Source organism: Canis lupus, chromosome 1, assembly GCF_003254725.2.
Source record: "Canis lupus dingo isolate Sandy chromosome 1, ASM325472v2, whole genome shotgun sequence".
NCBI lineage: Eukaryota > Metazoa > Chordata > Mammalia > Carnivora > Canidae > Canis > Canis lupus.
In genome coordinates, this window is record NC_064243.1 from 93,565,774 (window position 1) to 93,587,324 (window position 21,551).

The 21,551-nt window shown below is 37.3% G+C and overlaps 2 protein-coding genes across 2 annotated transcripts in view; one reads left to right on the plus strand and one right to left on the minus strand.

Annotated features, from left to right (window-relative positions):
- Positions 1-6,630: 6,630 nt before the first annotated feature.
- Positions 6,631-21,451, minus strand: INSL6 (insulin like 6). Its single transcript, XM_035712834.2, has 2 exons — positions 21,102-21,451; positions 6,631-7,039 (listed from the first exon to the last, which is right to left on the minus strand). The coding sequence occupies exons 1-2, from the start codon at positions 21,379-21,381 to the stop codon at positions 6,681-6,683; spliced, it is 639 nt and encodes a 212-aa protein (XP_035568727.1). The 5' UTR covers positions 21,382-21,451; the 3' UTR covers positions 6,631-6,680.
- Positions 8,423-21,551, plus strand: part of CD274 (CD274 molecule) — a 144,316-nt gene continuing 131,187 nt past the window's right edge. The window contains exon 1 of the mRNA XM_025423523.3: positions 8,423-8,511. The gene's annotated coding sequence lies outside the window, so the exon portion shown is untranslated. The remainder of the gene's footprint in view (positions 8,512-21,551) is intronic.

The window sequence follows — 21,551 nt, forward strand, 5'->3', positions numbered from 1 at the left end:
TACAAGAGAAAATGGAAAATACTTAGTAGGGACACCTGGCTGGCTCAGTAGAGTACATGACTCAATCTCAGGATCATGAGTTCAAGTCTTTCATTGGGTATAGAGCCTACTTAAAAAAAAATACATAGGGGATCTCTGGGTGGCTCAGTGGTTTGGCGCCTGCCTTTAGCCCAGGGTGTGATCCTGAAGTCCCGGGATCGAGTCCCGCGTCGGACTCCCGGCATGGAGCCTGCTTCTCCCTCTGCCTGTGTCTCTGCCTCTCTCTCTCTCTCTATGTCTATCATAAATAAATAAAAATAAATCTTAAAAAAATACATATATAATATATAATGAATGAAAATGAAAAATACATCTGCAGGTAAGGTGTGATTAGAGTGAAATTTATGGCTTTAGATTCTTCTATTAAAGAGGAAGAAAAGTCTAAATAACCAGAAACTAGAAATTAGAGAATTAAGGAAATTCAAGGAAATTAAATTCAAGTAAGTAAAGAGGAAATAAAGCTAGAAGTATAACAAAACAGAAAAAATAATAGAGAATATCAGTGAGGGCAAAAGCTGCTACTTTGAAAATATCAATAAAATTGATAAACCTCAGAATTATCAAGAGAAAAATTTAAAAGAGCATAAATTACCCAAATCAGTAATAACAGAGGGGCTATTATTATTCATATCCTACAGACATTTAAAGGATAATGAAGAAAATATGAACTTTATGCCAATCAATATGGCTAAGAACTTAGACACACAACTAATTTCTTGAAAGAAAAAAATGCCAAAACAGACTCAAAATTTATAGTTAAAAATTTGAAGCAAAATAACTTCACTGTGAATTTCATCAAACAAGAAATAATAATCTTACAGAGACTTTTTTTTTAAAGATTTATTTTAGAGAGCATGGGAGCATGTCGGGGAGGAGCAGAGGGAGAGGAAGAGAGAAAATCTCAAGCAGATTCCCCACTGAGTGCAGAGCCCAACCCCGGGGCTCAGTCATGCAATCCTGAGATCATGACCTGAGCCAAAACCAAGAGTCAGATGCTCAACTGACTTAGCCACCCAGGCACTCCCTACATAGACTCTTTATGAAAAAAAAGAGCAAACACTTCTTGACTATCTTCATGAGGCCCCCATTATTCTAATACCAGAACTAGAAAAAGATATAAGAAAAAAACTATACATGAATATTCCTTATGCATATTGACAGATAAACCCTTAACAATAGCACATAGATCCAGGGAAAAGGAAGAAAAAGTATCAACAGATTCTTCAGATTTTACTTGAGGAATACAAAGTTAGTTTACTTTTCAAAAAAAAAAAAAAAAAAAAGAAAAGAAAAGAAAAAAGAAATACACCATATTGACAAGCTAAAGAAGAAAACCTATATAATCATCTCAGTATATGCAGAAAAAGCATTGAACAAAATTCCACACTCATGATAAAAACTCTCAGCAAACTGGGAATAGAATGAAACTTTTTCAATCAGATAAAGTGCATCTGCAAAAATCAAGCTAACATCACGTTTAGTGGTAAAAGAATGAATGCTTTCTTTCTGGGACTGGAACAAGGCAAATGTGTTCACTCTCTTATCTACACTGTACTGGAGGTAGTAGGCCATGCAATGAGGCAAGAAAACAGAAATAAAATATATCATATTGGAAAGGAAAAAATAAAACCTCCTCTACTCATAGATGATGACTATTTATGTAGAAAATCCTAAGCAGTTTACAAAAAAAAAAAAAAGCTACTAGACTTACTAAGGGAATTTATAATATTGCTGGATAGATGGCCAAATTATAAAAATTTACTATTTCTATATACTAGCATCAATTAAAAAGTAAAATCATTAAAAATACCACTTAAAATAGCATAGAAATAAAGTACTTAGGGATACTTTTAACAAGGTATTTATAAGTTTTATACACTAAAACTTACTAAATAGCGGTGAAATTAAAGAAGACCAAAAAAATGTATTTGTAAATGGAAAGACATATACCATGTTCATAGGTCAGTAGACTCAATTTTCCTCAAAATGATTTATAGTTTCAATGCAGTACCAATCATAATCTCAGCAGAATTTTATAAAAATTAACAAGGTTAAAAAAAAATTAACAAGGTTGTTCTGAAATTTATATGGAAATAGCAAGGACCAAGAATAACTCACACAATTTTAAAAAAGAAGACAAAGGTGGGAGAACTTAGGCTGCCTGATTTTAATACTTAAAATTAGGCCACAGTAATAAGACAGTGTGATGTCGCCATAAGGATAAATATATAGATTAATGAAACAGTATATATCAGAAATAAACCCACTCATATATATGGTCAACTGATTTTTTAAGATATGCCAAGGTAGACTGGATGACAGAAAAGTCTTACAATTAATGTGCTAGAACTGCTGGTTAGCCATTTGGAAAAAATAAACCTTGGCCTCTATTTTCACCATACACAAAAATGAATTCAAATGAATCATAGACCTAACATGAAAGCTAAAACTATAAAAGTTGTAGAAGAAAATTTAGAGTATCTTAAACTTGGAAAAGGCAAAGATTTGTTAGATATATAATGCAAAACATCCCAATTATAAGAGAAAAATAGACAAATTAAACTTCATCAAAATAAAAAACTTCTATTTTAAAGATACTTTAAGGAGGGGCCCGTGGGTGGCTCAGTTGGTAAAGCGTCTGCCTTTGGCTCAGGTCATGATCCGAGGGTCTGGGATGGAGCCCCTATCTGGCTCCCTGCTCAGCGGGGAGTCTGCTTCTCCCTCTCTGCCCCTCCCATCGCCCCCTACTCAGTGCTTGCTCTCTCTCTTAAATAAATAAAAGTTTTTAAGAAATAAGTTAAAAAAAAAGATACTTTAAAGAAATGAAGCAAGACACAGTGGGAGAAAATACATTTCATATATCTGACAAAGCACTTGTATCAAAATATATGAAAACCTCTTAGAATTCATTAATAAAAGAAACTAAAAACAGGCAAAAGATTTGTACAAACACTTCATAAAAGATGAATGACCAATAAGCATATGAAAAGAGGCTCAACATCATGAGTCATGAGGAAATGCCAATTAAAATACAACACTCTCACTCGAATAGCTAAAATTAAAAAGACTATGTCAAGAAAATATAAGTCAGGATTCAGATGGTAGTTTTTTTCACCTTATGGCTAAATATGTTCAAAGGCCAGGTTTTTAAAAAACGAACAAGAAAATTTGAAAGACTAACAATACTAAGTGTTGGTTAGAAGATGGAACAACTGGATCTCACTTTGGAAAACCACTTGACTATTTCTTATGGCGTTAAGTAAGCATTTGTCATATGCCACAGCTTTGCCACTCCTGTATACATAGTTAACCAAGAGAAATAAAAACATGCTCACAGGAAAACTTGCACATGAATGTTCATAGCAGTTTTATTCCTAGTACAATGGGATGCTAAGCAAAAATCAAAAGGAACAAATTTATGTTGATTCATGCAACAACTCTGAGGTATCTCAGAAACCTTATGCTGAGTGAAATGAGCTGGACATAAGACTATGTGCCATATGACTCCACTTATATTCAATTCTACAAAAGGAAAGACATCCATAGCGATAACGGTAATGGGGCCTGGATTGACTTGCAAACAGGCAAGCCACTACTAGTTATTTAAGAGTTTCCTTTTTAAGATGAAACCCATTTACTACCATCCTTGCCCTAAAACAATTCAAAACCACCTTCTGAACCACTGTTGGGGGTGGGGGGCAGGGGCTTTATCATTTAAGCTCCACCCAAGAAAACGGAAACCACATCCAGTATTTTAACAGTAAATTTAATGTAAATTATAGAAGTATAATTTATTTAAATTAGAATTAAATTAATTATAAATATAAATTTAATAAATTAAATTTAACAGTAAATTTAATATAAAGTGTTAGACTTGTATTAGAGGATTGAAAAAAGAAAAATAGTAAAGTCGTGCAGAGATTAAAAACAAAAACCAAGAACCAAGACGTTAGGAAGCGCCTACCATGCCTACACAAAGGAAAGAATGTGAGGTTATCGAAGCCTGGAAGCTTGGAGGAAAGGAGCCGTGGAGCTGGCACCCAGATTTCTGAGGAGCACGCACTGTCTGCCCAGCTGGTGCTGGGGCTGCAGGAGCTCGAGCCAGCCCCCCTCCTCCACCCCCACCCCAGCGCCCCTGAGATGAAAGACCTTTTAGGAAGGGACACCAGGCAGCTGGATTAGTATCTCTGAAGGAAGATGATGAAGCTGGTCATGGAAGTTGAGGATAGAACAAAAAACTGCTGTCACTGCCAGTGGGCAGAAATGCTGCTGGGTGATGCTGAAAGAAGCAGGGCAAGGGATCCCCTCTAATACCCTGCAAATAGACTCTCACAGGAAGCCTGTTAGTGAAGGAAAAGGCTGGTGTACAAAATCCGAGTCTCAGCATCAAAAAGCAGAATAAAGAACAGGAGATTTAGGGCAGAGGGCCAATAGATTATTAACCAACACAGAAGTCAAAACAGAGTAGAGGCCAAATAAAAGAACTCCAAACAAAAATATGTGGATGATTTCTGCTCGTGTTTTATTGACATCAGGATTATTGAACAAGATGCTAGGATTAAAATCCTGATCCAGCTCTACCACAAACTAGCAAGTAACTGAACATAAAAAGCTGCAATAAGTTGCTTAATATCAAAGTATATCAGCTTTCTTAAATTTTTTTCCTGCGTCTGGATTGTTCTGAGGAGTCCATAAGAAAAATGTGAATCAGTTCTATCCAAATGCACAAAATCATTATTAGCACAATTATATTAAAAGATAGGCATTAGGGGCGCCTGGATGGGCGCCAGAATCCTGGGATTGAACCACTTGCCAGGCTGCTTCTCCTTCTCCCTCTGCTACTCCCTTGGCTCGCTCTCTCTCTTAAACAAATAGAACCTTAAAAAAAAAAAAAGAAGAAAATAGGCATTAAACCAAAAAACCAATTAATATACACCCTAACATGCAAATTCTTAAAGTGTTGGGAAGTATACAGCTATGCAAATAACACACTTGGTTAATTTCATATTTTCTTTTCTTTTATTTTTAAGAGTAGGGAGAGGGGCAGAGGGAGAGGGAGACCGTCAAGCAGTCTCCGCACCCAGCATGGGGTTTGCTCTCACAACCCTGAGATCATGACCTGAGCTGAAATCAAGAGTTGGACGCTTAACTGACTGCACCGCCCAGGCTACCCCAATCTCATGCTTTTCTAATTTGGACTTTTGATGTGTGTATATCAGTAAGCTAACAAACTGTATTTTTAAGCTACAAGGACAAACCTATAACTCAAAGTGGGCTCAAGTGCATTGCTGAATTTTAACCGAAGCATAGGCAATTCTCACTAGTGCATTTTCATCAACACCAGCAGACTTATTCCACCACTAAATCATGATGTGATCTGTCATTCTGTTTCTAAACAGGTGGCTCCTCGTATTTAGAAAGATAATGTAGACTACCCAGGAACTGGTAAAAAAAAAAAAGTTCAGACATATTTATTAATGTAAATGTATACGATATAGATACATGTGGAAAAGAACCTTTGTCCAAGAAATAACAGCACCAAATAGGAATAAAAGTTTCATTTGTAAAGAACATTACAGTACATATTTGAGAAAGAAACCAGAGAAATGTCTCAAATGATGCTTGCCTCCTAACTAATGGTGGAAAGTATGAATTCCACTTTGAATTCTTTGGATTAAGCTTTTTTCTAATTTGTACCATTAAAGATATTTCATACGTGAACATCCAAGTGAATATTCACCGAAAACTTAGTGTTACAACATCATATTGAGTTGAGATACGCAAGCACATAAATAGTAGGACTTGGACAGAACTCCATAGGACTGTTACCAGTGGTTCTCCATCGTTAACCTGATTTCAGAATGAGCTGGAGGGCCTGTAACAACGCAGATTGCAGAGCCCCACACCCAGAGATTCTGATTCAGTACATCTAGGGTGGGATTTGAGAACTGCATTTCTAACAAATTCCCAGGTACTGCTGACACTGTTACAATGGAGTGTCAGCAGCTATCCAGATCAAGGCAAAACAGAGTATCACATTATATCAGTACTTGCAAAGCAGAGTATCTTGGAGAGGTTTTGTAACTTAGAGACATTCACTGAACTCGCTTTAAGTCCTCAGAAACTGAAGATTTCCGATCAGTGACTATCATAAAATTCAAGGAATTAGAAGCCTACCTACTATTACAGTATAAGGGCTCCTGCTAGGAGTGGTAGTTGGTTAGTTATTTTTAAGACAGTGGGACAGATGTATTGGCATACTGGAGTGAACATAGTTCACCCGTAACATAGTTACGGGGCAGCAGTCTGTATGTCATGTAGATGAAGCGCAGAACACACCATAGTCCATTCAGATGCAGCCTGAGAGAGTTTCAAACATAACGACAAGCATCAATAGGTAACTCTTAGATGTTTACATGGATCGTGCCTCCTCTAGCAACATCTTCTTGAAATATAAAAAATATATGAAAAATTGGGGTTACCAAAGAAAATACTAAGATTCCTACTACTACCACAAAGTATTGTTAAGTGCCTGCACATACTTTTAGATGGTGTTCACAGCAAAGAACCTAGAAGGACAATTACCAAAAATAAACTAAATATATTAAGCTTTTATTAAGTTAGTATAATTCCTCTGATGGTTAGTGTATCTTAGTCACAAATGATGGTACTTGTTTCTGTAAGTTTTTGTATTCAGTATATGGGAAGCATGCAATACTCAGTTCTTCTACTGTACATCCTGTAAGACAACACTTTTCTGAATATCCTCTGCGTTTTCTTTGGGGATGATTCCCCCAAAACATATTGCTTAAGGTTTTAATTTTGTTTGTACTTTTCTTCTGAAATTCTGAAATTTCATGAATATACTGATTGATATCTTGTGATGAGGAAAATTCTCTTGTCTTATCAGGTGGCAAGTTGGCCCTTTTATATCTATACTCAGGCAGAGATGGCATCTCCAAACTGCTTACTGCTTCTTCCTCATAGGCAGAAGTAGAGACTGTTGAGAGACAAGAAAAAATCCTACTTTATTAAAATCTTCCTTTAGCTGAAAATTGAATATTACTAGAATACTAAAGTACGCTAGTTATTGTTTTAAAGATTTATTTATGTATTTCTTTGAGAGAGAGCACGCATACACTAGCAGGGGAAGGGGCAGAGGGAGAGGCAGAGAATCTCAAGCAGACTCCGCTGAGCTTGGAACCTGATGTGAATCTCACAGCTCGGATCATGACTTAAACAGAAACCAAGAGTCAAAAGCTCAACGGACTGAGCCACTCAGGGGCCCCTGAAGTCCTCTATTTATTTAAAAACAAGTAATCACATTTTAAGTAATAAAATGGTTTTTAAAAGCAATATACATATATTTTTAACTAAAATAGTTGTAGGTAGTGTTTTCCTATAAAAAAGCTTGGAAACCTTTGCATGTTTTTTATGCAGAGATATTTTATTGAGGTATCATTCACATGTCATAAAATTCAGTATTTTAAAGCATACAATTCAGTGTTTTTTTTAGTATATTCACAAAGCTTTGCAACCATCACCACTATCTAATTCTAGGACATTTGTATCACCCCAAAAAGAAGCCCCATAGCCATTAACAATAATTCCCCTTTCCCTCTTCCTCCAGCCCCTGGCAACCACTAATCTACTTTCCATTTCTAGGCCTTTGCCTGTTTTGGAAATGAAATCATACCACAAACTTGTGGCCATTTATGTCTGATTTTTTTCACCTAGCAAAATGTTTTCAAGATTTATCCATGTTGTAGCACGTATCAGCATTTTATTCCTTTTATGGCTGAGTAGTTTTCCATTGTATGGATATATCAGATTTTGTTGATCCATTTATCAGTTGATGGACATTTGGGTTGTTTCCACCTTTTGCTGTTATGAACAGTATTGCTATGAATATTTACATACAAGTTTTTGTGTGAACATAGGTCTGTAATTTTCTTGGGTATAAACCTGGTAGTAGAACTAACTGCTGGATCTTAAGGTAAATTTGTTTAACTTTCTGAGAGACCACCAAACTTTTCCACAGTGACTACATCATTTTATAATACCACCACTGTTATATTAGGATTGAGTTGCCCCACACCCTCATTAACACTTGTGTTTTCCATTTTGGATTATGGTCATCCTTGTGGATGTGAGGTGATCCCACTGTGGTTTCGATTTGCATTTACCTAATGACAAAAGATACTGAGCATCCTTTCATGTGCTTCTTATCTATCCTCTTTGTAGAAATGTCCATTCAAATCCTTTGCCCATCGTTTACTTGGGTTACAGTAGTCCCTTTTTTTCTGTAGTTTCTCTTTCCCTGGCCTCTGTTACCTGCAGTCCACTCTGGTCTGGAAGCAGATGATCTCCATTCCGACAGAGCATCACATGCTACATCACAATGCCTACATTATTGACCTCACTTCATCTTAGCACATAGGCATTTTCTTATTTCACATCACTACAAGAAGGGTGAGTTCAGATAACATATTTTGAGAGACAGAGACTATAATCACGTAACTTTTATTACACTATATTGTTATAATTGTTATATTTTATTATTATTGTTCATCTCTTACTGTGCCTTATTTATAAATTAAACTTTATTGTAGGTATGCATGTATGGGAAAAAACACCATATGTAGGATTTGGGACTATCCCTCGTTTCAGGTATCCACTGGGGGTCTTGGAGTATGTCCCCTGCAGATAAGAGGGGGACTACTACATTTGTCTTTTAATGCATATTTTATAACCATTTTGGTTGTTGTTAAAATATGAAGAGATGAAGAAGTGGTGATATGTTCAATGAATGGATTGCTATAATACTGCTCTGAACTCACTCAGTGTTACTGGAAAGAAAATAAATCCAGAAGATAATTATTTGGAAGCTTTTTGGGTTTCTGTCATTGCCCTTGCCTATCTACTGTCTCTTCCAGGATATATTTACCTATAAACAGCACTGTAGAGTGAGCCATAGACAACCATGCTCTGAACCATTTGACTCCACCATACAGCCAGTCGAACAGACTGGAGGTTGTTAGTACTTGAGCCCAAAGAAACCAATCTACTATGGTGGCCAGCAATCCATGCCACGTGAAAACATGAGTTGGCCCAATCAATGTCCTCTCTCTGAAGTTAGAACTAAGAAAAGTGAGAAACAAAACTGAAAGGGTACTATGAAGCCTGTCATGACAAGCTAAAGTCATAAAGAAACATAAATACTGGAGGAGAAAAAATTCAGATAGAAAGAAAAAGAGAGAAGGTGGTTTTTAAAGCTGATGTGATTCTTCAGGCTCTCCAGAGACTTTCCAAGTCCCTTCCTAGATCTCATTTCTATAATAACTATCTCCCCCACCATTTTTTCTTGAAGTTATTTAGGTGAATCCCTGTCCCATGTAGTTAGAGTCCTATTAGAACACTGTTTACTAACCTTGTATTTAAAATGCTTAAAGTGAATTGTGGAACACTAAAATTTTAGGATAGATATCAAAGATATTAAATACTAAGTTATCTAAGACAGATAAATATGTGATGAACTAAGATGTGTCATTAATGAACAGAATACACTGAAGGGAAAAAGTAAATTAGGCTGTCCAGGCAAATTGAAGAAACATCCTGTTGGAATATGCCATGTTCTGTTACTCAAAAGGGAAGAAAAAAGACAGTAAGAAGAAAACTTTTTCATGAATGCAGGCAGCTAAAGACTAGTTAATGAAAACTATATGTCAAATTGGGGGAGGGAATTTAAGCTAACCTCACCAGAAAACAGGAAAGGTTAAACATGAGTATTCAGATTTATGAATTTGAAAAAGAACAATAGAAAAGACCCAAAGTAATAAGGTGAGAAATCAATGAACTACAGAACCAAAACACTATAAATGTTTAGAAACCCAAAACTTGGTTCTTTAAAAGGATTAATGAAGTAGATACAACTCTAGCCAGACTAATCAAGAAAGAAGAGATGAAAAGGAACAAAAAAAAGAACAGATATTTAAAGTATTTAAAATAAATGAATATTATGAATGTTACACATTTAAAAATCAAGATGAAATGGATGAATCTTTAGAAAAATAACAAGATGCCTTAATTGGCACAGAAAATTTAAAAGGATAGACATAGATGATCTTAGAGTTAGGTTCTACCTGCTTTTCAAGAACAGTTCTAATCATATACTCGTTCAAAAATAAAAAAGAAAAGAGAAAAAGCTGCCCAGCATATTTTATGAACCTAGTATATTTTTTATTCCAAAACTAGATAAGAACAATATGATTTGTTAAAAGAAAACCCATGTAAGCCCATTCACTTATAAATGTTTATTTGGAAGTCCTAAAAAAGATATTAGTTAACTGAATTCACAAATATATTTTAAAAATACATTAAGAAAGTGTGTATTCCAAAAGTGCGAAGATGGGTCAAGATCCCAAAATCTATCAACACAATGTACTGCATGAGTAGATTCCCAAACTCACTCTCAGTAGGATTTACTTTCTACTTTGTAAGAAAATGAAGGCAATCAGAAGAGAACTTGGATTTGGTCCCTTCACCATTTTTAAACTCATCTTTTAACATCTATATCCATACATTCTGCCTTCCTACCTATTGGCATAGAACTATTCACTCTAGAGCCAGTTCCTCCAAGAGACCAGAGCTCATCTCCTCTTGCCTACTCCAGGCTATCACTCCAGCAATCCTCTGCTATACACCCTTCATCATCAACTCTTCACTCCTATAAGCAAAGCAATGCTATTTCTCCTACTTAAAAAAGCCAAGACCACCTCTCTTGGCTCTGCTTACCTTGCCAGTTACCATCCTGCTTATTTTCTCCTCTCTGTAGATAAACTCCTAGATAGTTTCCTATTATCAAGTTCTCTTGACTCATTCTACCTTAAACCCTCTCTAATCAGGCTTTTGTTCCATTGCTGCACCAAAACTTCTCCTTTCAAGGTCTCGAATGATGTCTATATTACTAAATTCAACAACCAATTTTCATCTTATCTGACTCATCAAACACATTCCTTCTTGACACACTTTTTCACTTGGTTTCCAGGACACCAAATTTTCTCTTCTTCAATCTCCTCACCTAATTATTTGTCCCATTTCCATCTCCTTTGCAAATACTTCCTCTTTAATTGTTGAAGTTGATGTCTCCCAGGGCTCAGTCTTTGGCACTCTTCTCTATGTGGACTTCTCTTGGTGATCTCATCCAGTCTTATGGCTTCGAGAATCATCTATACACCTATGACTCCTAAACTCCTATTGTCAAGTAAAATTATTTCCAAACCCCAGGTCCATACTTCCAACTCATCGTCTCCACTTCAGTGCGTCAAACACAATGTGTTTGAAACTCTACCTGAGCTTGTCAAACTCAACATGCCCCAAACTGAACTGCTGATATTGTCTTCAGACCTGTTCCACCTGAGGCCTTTCTTACCTCAGCTCGTAGAAACCCTATCCTTTTAGATGTATGAAGCAAAAACTTTGGGGTCACATTTAAAAAAATTGGAGTCAGTTTTTGAGTTCCCTTTTTTCTCATATTTCGCATAAAATCTGCCCAAATATATCTAGAATAAAATAATTTCTATTATCTTCACTGCTACCATCTCATCCAGCTGCTATCACCTCTAATACTGCACCTCCAGAACAGTTGTCTGCTTCTACTCTTGCCTCCTTACAGCTTGTCCCCAATGTAGTGGCCAGACTGACCCCTTTGAAAGGTCAATTAACATCAGTCTTCTGCTCCAAAGTCTGTAATGACTTCACTACTCAGAGTAGAGCCAAAATCCTTACAATGATCACTCGGCCTGCTTGTTACCCATCTGTCTGCTCCAGCCACACTAGCCTCCTTGCTATTCCCCGTGTAAATAGGGCAGAAGTATATTTGCTCTGCTCATTCCTTTGCCTAAACACGCTTTCCCCCAAGATACATCCTTGGCTGGTTCTTTTACCTCTTCCTTTCTCTCTCTCTCTTTTTTTTTAAAGATTTTATTTATTTATTCATGAGAGGCACACACACACACACACACACACACACACACACAGAGGGGCAGAGACACAGTCAGAGGGAGAAGCAGGCTCCATGCAGGGAGCCTGAGGTGGGACTCGATCCCGGATCTCCAGGATCACACCCTGGGCTAAAGGCGGTGCTAAACCGCTGAGCCACCTGGGCTGCCCAAGATATCATCCTTTTTTACGGCTGTGTAATATTCCTGTGTGTGTCTGTGGTGTGTGTGTGTGTGTGTGCGTGTGTGTGTACCCCACCTCTTCTTTAACCATTCATCTGTCAAACCTCCTTTCTCAAATCTCACCTTTTCAGTGAGGCCTACCTTGACTACACCATTCAATCTTATATCCCACTCCATAGCAGCCCCCAAACTCTTGATCTCCCTATCCTGTTCCACTTTTTATTTTTCTATAACCCTTATTATCTTCATTTATTATGTTCATTTCCTATGCAAGCTTCATCAGGCCAGATATCTTCATCTGCCTTGTTCACCGGTATATCTCAAGGATTTACAGCAATGCCTGGCACTTAGCAGGCACCCAACAAGTATTTGGTGAATTAATTAAAAAAAAAAGAGAAAAATCATATTATTGTGCAAAAGGATGCCCTCCAAAAGGCCTTAATAAAGGTTAGCTTAATAAAGTTTATAATGATTAAAAAATAGCAAGCTCCCTTATCTTGGTGGAGGTTATATAGCACAAACCTACAAACGGAGAAATTTAAATGCATTCCTTTTTAAAACTAGGAACATAATAAGACATCCTAGTATCACTACCACTTAACAATACTAGAGGACCTGGCCAATGCTATAAGAAAGAAGAAAGAAGAAAGAAGAAGAAAAAAGGAGAAGGAGAGAAGGAGAAGGAGGATGAGGGGGAGGAGGAGAGAGAGGAGGAGGAGGATGGAGAAAAAGACTACGATGGCGACTGATGTAAGGTTTAAAAAGGAAGTGACAAAGCTATCATTTGCAAATGACAGAAACAAACTATTAGAACCATTAAGATAACTTGGCATAAAAAAAAAAAAGATAACTTGGCATAATTACTGGATAAAGATCAACCAGTAAAAATCAATCGCATTTCTCTATCCAAAAGTCACTAACAAAAATATAATTTTTTAACAAAAATATAATTAGCAAGTATCTACAATAGCAACAAGAAAAAAGTATTAAGCATTAACTTAACCAACAATAAAGTCTCCACTGAGAAAACTTTAAAATTCTAATAATAGAATATGAAAATATTCCTTGCTTTTAGTTGTGATTACTTTATAGTAAAAAGACATAAATCCTCTTCAAATTAATCTATATATTCCATTCATCTCAATAAAAATTCAACATGGATTTTTATTTTTTTCATTATGCTGTGCTCACAAGTGGAGCTACCATATCTCACCATACAATACTATTAAAATTACATTGTCTCTATTCCCTATGCTGTACCCTTTATTCTGATGACTTAGTCATTACATAACTGGAAGCCTGTATCTCCTACTCCCCTTCACTGATTTTGGCATCCCCTCCATCTCCCTTTCCTTTGGCAACCATCAGTTTGTTTTCTGCATGTGTAGGTCTGATTCTACTTTTTCGTTTGTTATTCATTTGTTTTGTTTTTTAGATTCTAGTACGAGTGGCATCATTTGGTATTTGTCTTTCTCAGTATGAGTTATCTCACTTAGCATAATATTCTCCAGGTCTATCCATGTTGTCACATATGGCAAGATCTCATCCTTCTTTTTTTTAAGATTTTATTTATTCATGAGAGACACAGAGAGAGAGGCAGAGACACAGGCAGAGAGGGAAGCAGGCTCCATGCAGGGAGCCTGACATGGGACTCGATCCCGGATCTCCAGGATCAGGCCCTGGGCTGAAGGCGGCACTAAACCTCTGAGCCACCTGGGCTGCCCAAGATCTCATCCTTTTTTATGGCTGTGTAATATTCCTGTGTGTGTCTGTGGTGTGTGTGTGCGCGTACCCCACCTCTTCTTTAACCATTCATCTGTCAATGGACACGAGTTGCTTCCATTTCTTGGTATTGTAAATAATACTGCAATAAACATAGGGGTGCATATATTTTTTTGAATTAGTATTTTTGTTTTCTTTGGGTAATACTCAGGAGTTGAATTATTGGATCATATGGTATTTCTATTTTTAATTTTTTGAGGAACCTCCATACTGTTTTTCACAGTAGCTACGGCAATTTACATTCCCACCAACAGTGTATAAGAGTTCCTTTTTCTCCGCATCCTCACCAATATTTGTTATTTCTTGTATTTTTGATTTTAGCCATTTTGATAGGTGTGGTGTGATAAACTCATTGTGGTTTTGATTTGAATTTCCCTGATATTAGTGATGTTGAGCATCTTCTAATTTGTCTGTTGGCCATCCATCTGTCTCTTTGGGAAAATATCTATTCAGGTTCTCTGGCCATTTTTAAATTGGATTTTTTTTTTTTTTTGGTGTTGAGTTGTAGAAGTTATTTATATATTTTGAACAGTAACCCCTTACCAGATATATCATTTGCAAACACCTTCTCCCATTCAGTATGTTACTTTTTTGTCTTAAAGACTTTTATTTTGGTGAAGTCCCAATTATTTTTGCTTTTGTTTCTCTTGTCTTAGGAAACATATCTAGAAAACTGTTGCTATGGTTGATATCAAGGAAATTACTGCCTATGCTCTCTTTTAGGAATTTTAAGGTATCAGGTATAACATGTAGGTTTTTAATCCATTTTGAATTTATTTTTGTGTATGGAGTAAGAAAGTGGTCCAGTTTCATTCTTTTGCATGTAGCTGTTCATTTTTTAAAAGCACAATTTACTTAAGATACTCTCTTTTCCCCATAGCATATTCTTGCCTCCATTGACTATATAAGTGTGGGTTTATTTCTGGGCTTTCTAGCTTGTTCTATTGATCTGTATGTCTATTTTTTTGTCCCAGCATCATACTGTTTTGATTACTATAGTTTTGTAGTATATCTTGAAATCTGGACTTTAATACCTCCTACTTCATTCTTCCTTCTTGAGGTTGCTTTGGCTATTCAGATTTTTTGTGGCTCCACACAAATTTTAGTATTATTTGTTCTAGTTCTGTGAAAAATGCTGTTGATGTTTTGATAGGAATTGCATTGAATCTGTAAGTTGCTTTGGGTAGTATAGACATTTTAACAATATTATTTCTTCCAATCCATGAGCATGGAATATCTTTCCATGTGTCATCATCAATGCTTTACAGTTTTCAGAATATAGGCCTTTCACCTCCCTGATTCAGGTTATTACTAAGTATTTTACTCTTTTTGGTGCAATAGGGAATGGGGTTGTTTTCTTAATTTCTCTTTCTCTTACTTCATTATTAATGTATAGAAACACTACCAATTCTGTACATTAATTTTGTATCCTGCAACTTTACTGAATTCATTTATCATTTCTAATAGTTTTTTTTGTTGGAGTCATAAGGGTTTTCTATGCATGGTATCATGTCACCTGGTGACAGTTTATTTTCTTCCTTACCCTTATGGATGGCTCTTACTTCTTTTTCTTGTCTGATTACTGTGGCTAGGACTTCCAGTACTATTTTTTCTTAAGATTTTATTTATTTATTCATGAGAGACACACACAGACACACAGACACAGACACACACACACACACACACACACACACAGGGAGGGGCAGAGACGCAGGCAGAGGGAGAAGCAGGCTCCATGCAGAGCCCGACGTGGGACTTGATCCCGGGACTCCAGGATCATGCCCTGGGGTGAAGGCAGGCGCTAAACCGCTGAGTACTATTTTGAATAAAAAGTGTCAAGAGTGGGCATGCTTGCCTTATTCCTTATCTTAGAGGAAAAACTCTCAGGTTTTCACCATTGAGTATGAAGTTAGTTGTGGAATTTTCATATACGGTCTTTATTATGTTCCCTCTAAAGCCATTTTGTTGAGAGTTTTTATCATGAATGAGTGCTGAATTTTGTCATAAGGTTTTTTCTGCATCTACTGAGATGATTATATTATTTTTATCCCTCATTTGGTTCATGTATCATGTTGATTTGCAAATATTTAATTACCCTTGAATTTCCAGAATAAGTCTCATTTGATTGTGGTAGATGATCCTTTTAAAGTATTGTTGAATGTAGTTTGTTAATATTTTGTTAAGGCAGGTGGATTTAAAAAAATTCAATATGCTTACTCTGGAAGAATGGAAGAATAAAAGCTGAGAATTAATTAGCTTAGTCAACCTTAAGGGAAAAAAACATTGAGGGGGTACCTGGATGGCTCAATTGGTTAAGTGTGTGCCATTGGCTCAGGTCATCATCCCAGAGTCCTGGGATGGAGCCCCATGTCAAGCTCCCTGATCAGCTGGGTGCTTGCTTCTCCCACTCCTTCTGCCCCTACCCCTCTGCTTATGTTCTCTCTCTTTTAAATAAATATATGAAATCTTTTTTTAAAAAGTGGAGATTTTCCCTCCTATAAATGACATCCTACAGAGTAATAACATTACGAGCAGTATAGTAATTGTACAAGGTCAAACAAAAAGACCAATTAAGGAGAATAGGAAGCTCAGACAAACAAGAAACTATAAAGGTAGCCTTACAAATCAATGGAAAAAAATTGTTTAGCAGATGGCATTCAGAAAACTAAATCCTTTTGTAGAGAAAAATAAGACTTACTGAAAAAACTAAGATAGTAATCTCAGCCAGAAGAGACCAAAGTGGTCTCCAGAAGAATTAAGAACCTAATGTGAAAAGCAAATCTACAAAGTTAACAGAGGGACAAAAAAGGACTTTCAAAATAAAATTTCAGAAGTCTGAATAATAAGGCAAATCACTTATTGCCTGATTATATAAAAATTAAGGCTTTCTCTCAAACAACACCAATATATGACAAAATGGGAGAATATATTTGCAGTGTCTAAAGCCAACAGCTATTGTATATGGTAAAATAACTCTTACAAATCAACTGGAAAACAACAATTCCAAGTAAAACATTATAAACAGAAAACTTTCAGGGGAAAAAATGCAAAAGGCTAATATATATATCTGAAGAGGTGCTCACATCCAGAGCAAGACAAAAATGCCATTTCATTCTATCACACACTGACAAAAGTTAAATATCATTGTAATGCTAATTGTTGGCTTGGATATGAGAATATAGGAATCTGCATGTACCGGTGGTGCAACAATAAACTGGTGTAGCCATTCTGTAGAGCAATCTGAGACACTTTAAGCAAACTAAGTATACATATGTTTTATTACACAACAAGTTTACCCCTAGGTATAGGATCGCTGAGAAATGTCCACACAGATTCTTCTTAATGGAGCACATACAATGATTTTTCACTGTGGTGTTATTTACAGTGGTAGAAAGTTGGAGACCATGCAGGTTGGGTGTTCAGTGCTGCGAGGATAAGTAAAATGTGGGGAAAGTATATGAATATTATGTAGCAGTTTGAAGTAATGTTCACAAAGCAATGATAAGGGATAAATCTTAAATACCATTTACATATATTTTAGGGACACCTGGGTGGTTCAGTTGGTTGGGCGTCCAACTCTTGATTTCAGCTCAGGTCATGATCTCAGAGTAATGAGAACAAGTGGCACACTGGGCTCCACACTCACCAAGGGAGTCTACTCCAGATTCTCTCTCTCTCTTCATCTCCCTCTGCCCTTCCCCCCAATCAAATGTGCTCTCTTGTGCATGCTCTCTCTCTCTAAAAAATAATCTTTAAAAAATACCATTTATATATATATTTTAAATACATGCATAGGAAACAATGTACAGCTTACAAAAAAACACGCAAGTAAAAATACACAATCAACACTTTGGAATGGTTGCCATGGGAGGAGGAGAACTGGAGTGGAGAATAGAGATATGTGAAGACTAATAATCTTTTTTTAAAACAAGATTTTATTTATTTGAGAGACAATGAGAGAGAGAGAGAGCACAAATGGGGTGAGGGGCAGAGAGAGGGAGAAGCAGACCCCCCAACCCCCCGCTGAGCAGGAAGCTCAACCATGGAGCTCCATCCAAGGACCCTGAGATCATGACCTGAGCCCAAAGGCAGATCCTCAACCTACTGAGCCACCCAGGTGCTCCAAGTCTAATCATCTTCTAACATACTGTGTAATGTACTTATGTTTACTGTCTATCTTCACTGTCTATCTTCTGTAAGCCTCAAGAGGCTTTATACTGCTACCTGAGTATAAAACTCTACAGTCGTAAATCCCAGTCACCAACAAGGATACCTAGCACATGACAGGCACTCAAATTTTGCTGAATTAATATGTAAAGAAAGGGGTCCTGTACAGCCCATTTGCAATAATGATATCTAAAAAACAAGAATAGATGAATAGGGAATATGACCAATCCAACTGGAATAGGGGTTATGGATTATGAAAACCTGGTGATGAAGCATTAATGACTTCACCAGACACTAAGAGCTAGGAAGCACCATACTCAGCCAGAGTTCAGAAATATGATAGGGTCTTGGAGATGTGGCCCATACCCTCAAGGATCCACTAGCGAGAAGCACACAATTTCAGATTCTAGTTATATATGAGTAGCTCTGAAAAAAATGCATGTTTTAATATTAGTGCACCAAATTATCTTTTCCTGTGTCAGACTCAAATCAATCATCAGACAATTAAAATTGTGGATAACTGACTTGATCTAACATAGAAATGTATCCTGCTAGTTCAAGCTAATAAAAGTTAATCAGCTTTTCAGTCCATATTCAAATGAAAAAGAAATGGCCTAATTATAGATTCTATATTGAGAACACATACCTCTCCACAACTTCTAATTATTCACTGGAAATTCACAGGATAGATTGCATGTCATCTTTCCTTATAGGTCAATACTTTTTAAAAATTTAACACAAATGCATATTGATAACTTAAATCCATTTTTTCATTCTTTCACACACTGTAAAACAACTATGGCTTTATGGCACTTGACATTTCCACTTCAGAAAACTGTCCTTTTTATAGTTGCCACAGTAACATGTTTCGTTGGTATGACAATTCTAAAATGTTGTAAGATACATTTTTATTTCCCACAAATTTTGTTTCACTGCAGCTCCCTCTTCATTGAATTAATGACACTTATTCCTCCAGGGAAGTGTGAATAACACCTAAAACAAAGGAGTCATTAATCAGCTCTGAGTTTTAGTGTATATGCTGCTGAAGCAAGCACAGCTCTGAGTTTTAACGTTGACTCTTAAAAAAATGAATAGTCTCTAGAGCAGGCTTTGTTGAGAAAAGGGATTCCAAGTTCTTTTTAAATAACCAACCCAAGCTCGGATGTCTGAACATAAAAAAATTTTTTAACATTAAATTTTGACCAAGGTATAGGTTGTGAGAGCAACAAGCAAGCATCTCTGGGAGCTTGCAAACATGTAGATACTCAGGTCCCACCCCACACCCATGGAGTCAGAACCTGTACATTAAAAGTATTCCCCAGGTGAATCACACACACATTCAAGTGTAAGAATCACTGAATTAAAGTACAAGTGGAAGACTGGGGAGAGACACTTCTTCCATTATAAAGGTAAAATAAAGTGAGTTTATATGTAGGTTGGTTTGATGGTAGAAAATGATCAAGAATCATTCTGATGGTTTCTATTATTTGTCTTTCAAAGTTTTCATCCTCTTAGCAGCTATAGGAAGAATGGAATAAGTTTCATTCATTCATTCATTCATTCATTCAGTAAACGAATGAGTGCCTTTAATGTGGAAGGCAATTTTAGTTTGTCTCAGTCATCTACATCGGAGTGTTTTGTGGCATGAGAGTCTACCCCTTTCCTTAATTTCAGAAATCTTGCCTTTTGAAAAATTTGTCCAAATCAAATTAAATTCATTGAATGACCTTAAAACACAATAATTTTAATGACACTATGTTATGGACAGCCTATAGATAAAGTGCATTTTCTTTTAAAATGACAAACCATGTTGGTAGTAAAATGTAAATATAGAGTTAGAAGATAACAATGAATCTGAAAAGGTGAATATTCTTTCCAAAAGACTGCTTAAATGCACTAAGCATACATTCAATATATATTAAACACATATTGTGTGCTAGGACCTCTGCTAGGCATTTCAGATTAAAAAAAAAAAACATGCATGAAACAACTCCTATTACATAGTAATGTATATAGGACTGGCCTTATGGGAGAGCATGGTCACACAAACCCAGTGCTGAGGAGGACCTAGCATTTTCTTTAATGTTCTCATCACAGTCTTGAAATTCTCAAAAATCTTAGCTTGTAAGTGAAATGTTAAGTATATGCACTTTTAAGTAAAATCTAGTGGAAGAATGGACCATGTGTGTGAGCAGAGGAGATACACACAAGAAAAGAGATGGGTGGGGGAGCTTTATATTTTAGTACTTTTAATGGCCCTTTCCTACTTTTGAGCAAGGGGCTCTGCATTTTTATTCTGCACTGGGCTGAGCCAATTATGTGGCTGGTCCTGATGATGGTCAGATAGATCCACGTGGTAGATACTGTGGTAGACAGAGAATGGAGTCAGTAGATAGGAAGGGGTCAGTGATGACTTCACAGGGAAAATGAAGCCTCTGAGGCTCTGAAGGACCAAGCGGAGTTTGCCAGGTGACAAGTGTACTGTACTCCAGAAAGGAAAAGCTAGGGAAGAAGCAGCACTCTTATGTAAAGAGATATATTTCCTCTAAGCTTTTTTTATTTTTTTAAATTTTATTTATTCATGACACAGAGAGACAGACAGAGAGAGAGAGAGAGAGAGAGAGAGGCAGAGACACAGGCAGAGGAAGAAGCAGGCTCCATGCAGGGAGCCCGATGGGGGCCCAAGGCCGTGGGCCGAAGGCGGCGCTAAACCGCTGGGCCACCGGGGGTGCCCGCTCTAAGTCTTTTTTTAAAGCTTCACTGAGGTTTTGCATATGCACATTTTTTTTTGCACAATTTATTATAAAGAGTTTTATGTATCTGCATACTAGGCAGATTCCATATCCGGGGAAAGCTCAGCCCCCGGCAAAGCAGATTTGGGGAAAAGACAGCACAAAGATGAACAAACATGCCTTTGGCTTATATTTTTACCTGGGCTTGTGCCTCTCGCCCAAGCCGGGAAAGTGCTTTGGGAGCTTTCCGACCGGTCCGGGATGAAGGTTTCAATCTCGTTGTCCTGGGGAAACAGCGGTGGCACAGGGGTCTCCTCCTCGAAGTAGCTCCAATTGACATTGCCACAGAGTTTTATTATTTCCTTCAGGAGGTGCCTGCCGCACAGCCTCCTAGCTTTGCTGATGTCGCTCAGCTCCCGGGAGAACCGAACTAACAGGAGTCCCAGGCACAGCAGACGCACGCAGGGGAGCCGCGGCATCCCTGGGCCCCCGCCGCCAGGTGGGCCGCGCGGTCTAACCGCCGCCCCTGCCCGGCGCCTCGCTGCACCTGCTCTCGTGCCGGCGCGCGCGCCCGTCCGGTCCGAGCCGCGCACGCGCACGCGCACCTGGCGGTAGTACGAGAGCGCGCGGACCTCGCGAGAACGGCGAG